The sequence below is a fragment of the Phalaenopsis equestris genome, unplaced genomic scaffold, assembly GCF_001263595.1.
Source record: "Phalaenopsis equestris unplaced genomic scaffold, ASM126359v1 Scaffold000840, whole genome shotgun sequence".
NCBI lineage: Eukaryota > Viridiplantae > Streptophyta > Magnoliopsida > Asparagales > Orchidaceae > Phalaenopsis > Phalaenopsis equestris.
This window is the reverse complement of record NW_018165280.1, coordinates 968,354-970,251: the sequence shown is the minus strand read 5'-3', so window position 1 is coordinate 970,251 and position 1,898 is coordinate 968,354. Positions and strand designations below refer to the sequence as shown.

Here is a 1,898-nt window from a genome sequence, read left to right as displayed (position 1 = left end):
CCTGCCCCCCTCCCCTACGGCCGCCGGTTCCGGCAAGGATGACTGCGCCGCTAGCAAGAAACTAGCCATCGCCTCCGCTGCCACTCTCGTAGCTGCTCAGTGCGTTGAGGCCGCAGAAGCTTTGGGTGCAGAACGCGAACATCTCGCTGCGGCCGTCGCCTCGGCCGTCAATGTCCGTACTCCCGGCGACATCGCCACCCTTACGGCGGGGGGCGCCACACGGCTACGTTGAAGTTTAGGAGAGATTGAGAAACAGTATCAGAATAAAAATGTGAAGAACAGTATTAAGAATGTCTCATTATTTCTCACAATGATTTTGTTTAGGAAGAATTACATACAGATCATCTGAATTTTTTATATTTATAAATTAATTATGTAGGTGATTTTTCTTAACCACCGAACCAATGTATTTACCATGCATTTTGATCTTTCAAATGACAGCGCTAAGGGGAGCTGCAACGCTGAAAGCAAGAGTCTTGAAGGAAATGTGGAACATAGCTGCCGTCATTCCGGTGGAGAAGGGATTTGCTGCTAACCAGAATCACCATAGGCACCACTCAGTTGGCGAAGCAGGGGATTCTAGCGGCGAGCTCATTCCTGGAGAGAATTTTCTGGGTCTCTGCAGCCAGGAGCTTCTTGCTCGTGGCTCAGAATTACTTAAAAGAACTCGGAAAGGTACTTTTAATCTTCAGTCTCCTCATTATTTATTGTCCCAATAACGTTGCGATTGCTAAAAATGTCATCTTTTTCAATGCAGGCGATCTCCACTGGAAGAATGTTTCAGTTTACATCCACAGAAGCGGCCTGGTGAAGCTCAGAAAAACGCTTTTAGGGTTTATTTTTTAGAAAAAGTTTCTTGCTTTCTGAACAGCGTCGGCATTTGCAGGTCAAACTGAAGATGAAGAGCCGGCACGTAGCAGGAACCATAACCAAGAAGAAGAAAAGTAATATGTTCATCTTCATCACTGGTTTTTTTCTCTCTTTTTTTGTGAAACGGAGATTAATTTCTTCTGATTGTGGTTGCAGATGTGGTGATCGGCGTAAGCAAGGATATTTCTGCATGGCCGGGGAGGCATTTGCTGGATGGTGGCGAAGAGCGGCGTTACTTTGGGTTGCAGACGGCGGAGCAGAGAGTGATCGAGTTTGAGTGCAGAGGACAGAGAGAGTATGAGATGTGGACGAATGGCGTCGCTCGGCTGCTTGCCATTGTTGGCGAGAAAGCACGTCCAGCTCTTTGCTGAAGAGAATAACCTGCAATTAAGCGACAAAGGGAACGTGAAATTAAAGAGGTGGGCTTTTATGGTAGAAACTCTCTTTGATTTCCACATTAGTTGCGTTCAGATAAAGACTGCGGTGCATCAAGAGACAGCCCTTGTCCGGACACAGCTTACGCCCAGAATTCGAACATAATATTTTTCTTGCTTGGGTGGGCTCTGTTATTTTATCTCTTTATCTTCATGTGCTCTTGGGTTTTTCTTAAAGGAAACTCTTGACTGGTTTTTGTCACCTTGTTCGGATTGTATTATGTTTAAATAAATGAGATGTTCAAAGGGAAAGAAAATACAATCTCTGCTGATCTTGTTGAACCAGGTAGATCCTATTAAAAGAAAAAAAAAAGGACTTCAAATATAAAAAAAAATTGTAAAATTATGTTATTCTAATAATAATTAAGGGGATGTATCATGTTCCATTCAATTAATGTCTTTACTTTTCAGCAATTAATTTATGTTGGTGTGCACAGCTCTCATGAAGTTGACTCAGCTTCACATGTTTTTTGCATTATATTGAAATAAATTTGCCGACTAATATGTCATTTTAATTAATAATTAGATACATTATTTAGTTAGATGTCATACTCACTGTGATGAAAGACTGAATAAGATATATATATATATATA

The 1,898-nt window shown here is 41.9% G+C and overlaps 1 protein-coding gene across 1 annotated transcript in view; it reads left to right on the top strand.

Annotated features, from left to right (window-relative positions):
• Window positions 1-1,670, top strand: part of LOC110031785 (VAN3-binding protein-like) — a 3,744-nt gene extending 2,074 nt beyond the window's left edge. The window contains exons 3-7 of the mRNA XM_020735183.1: window positions 1-227; window positions 442-675; window positions 758-807; window positions 887-944; window positions 1,027-1,670. The exon at window positions 1-227 is cut by the window's left edge and continues 206 nt beyond it. Of these exons, the coding sequence (XP_020590842.1) occupies window positions 1-227; window positions 442-675; window positions 758-807; window positions 887-944; window positions 1,027-1,241 (784 nt within the window). The 3' untranslated portion in view covers window positions 1,242-1,670. The remainder of the gene's footprint in view (window positions 228-441; window positions 676-757; window positions 808-886; window positions 945-1,026) is intronic.
• The last annotated feature ends 228 nt before the right edge of the window (window positions 1,671-1,898 follow it).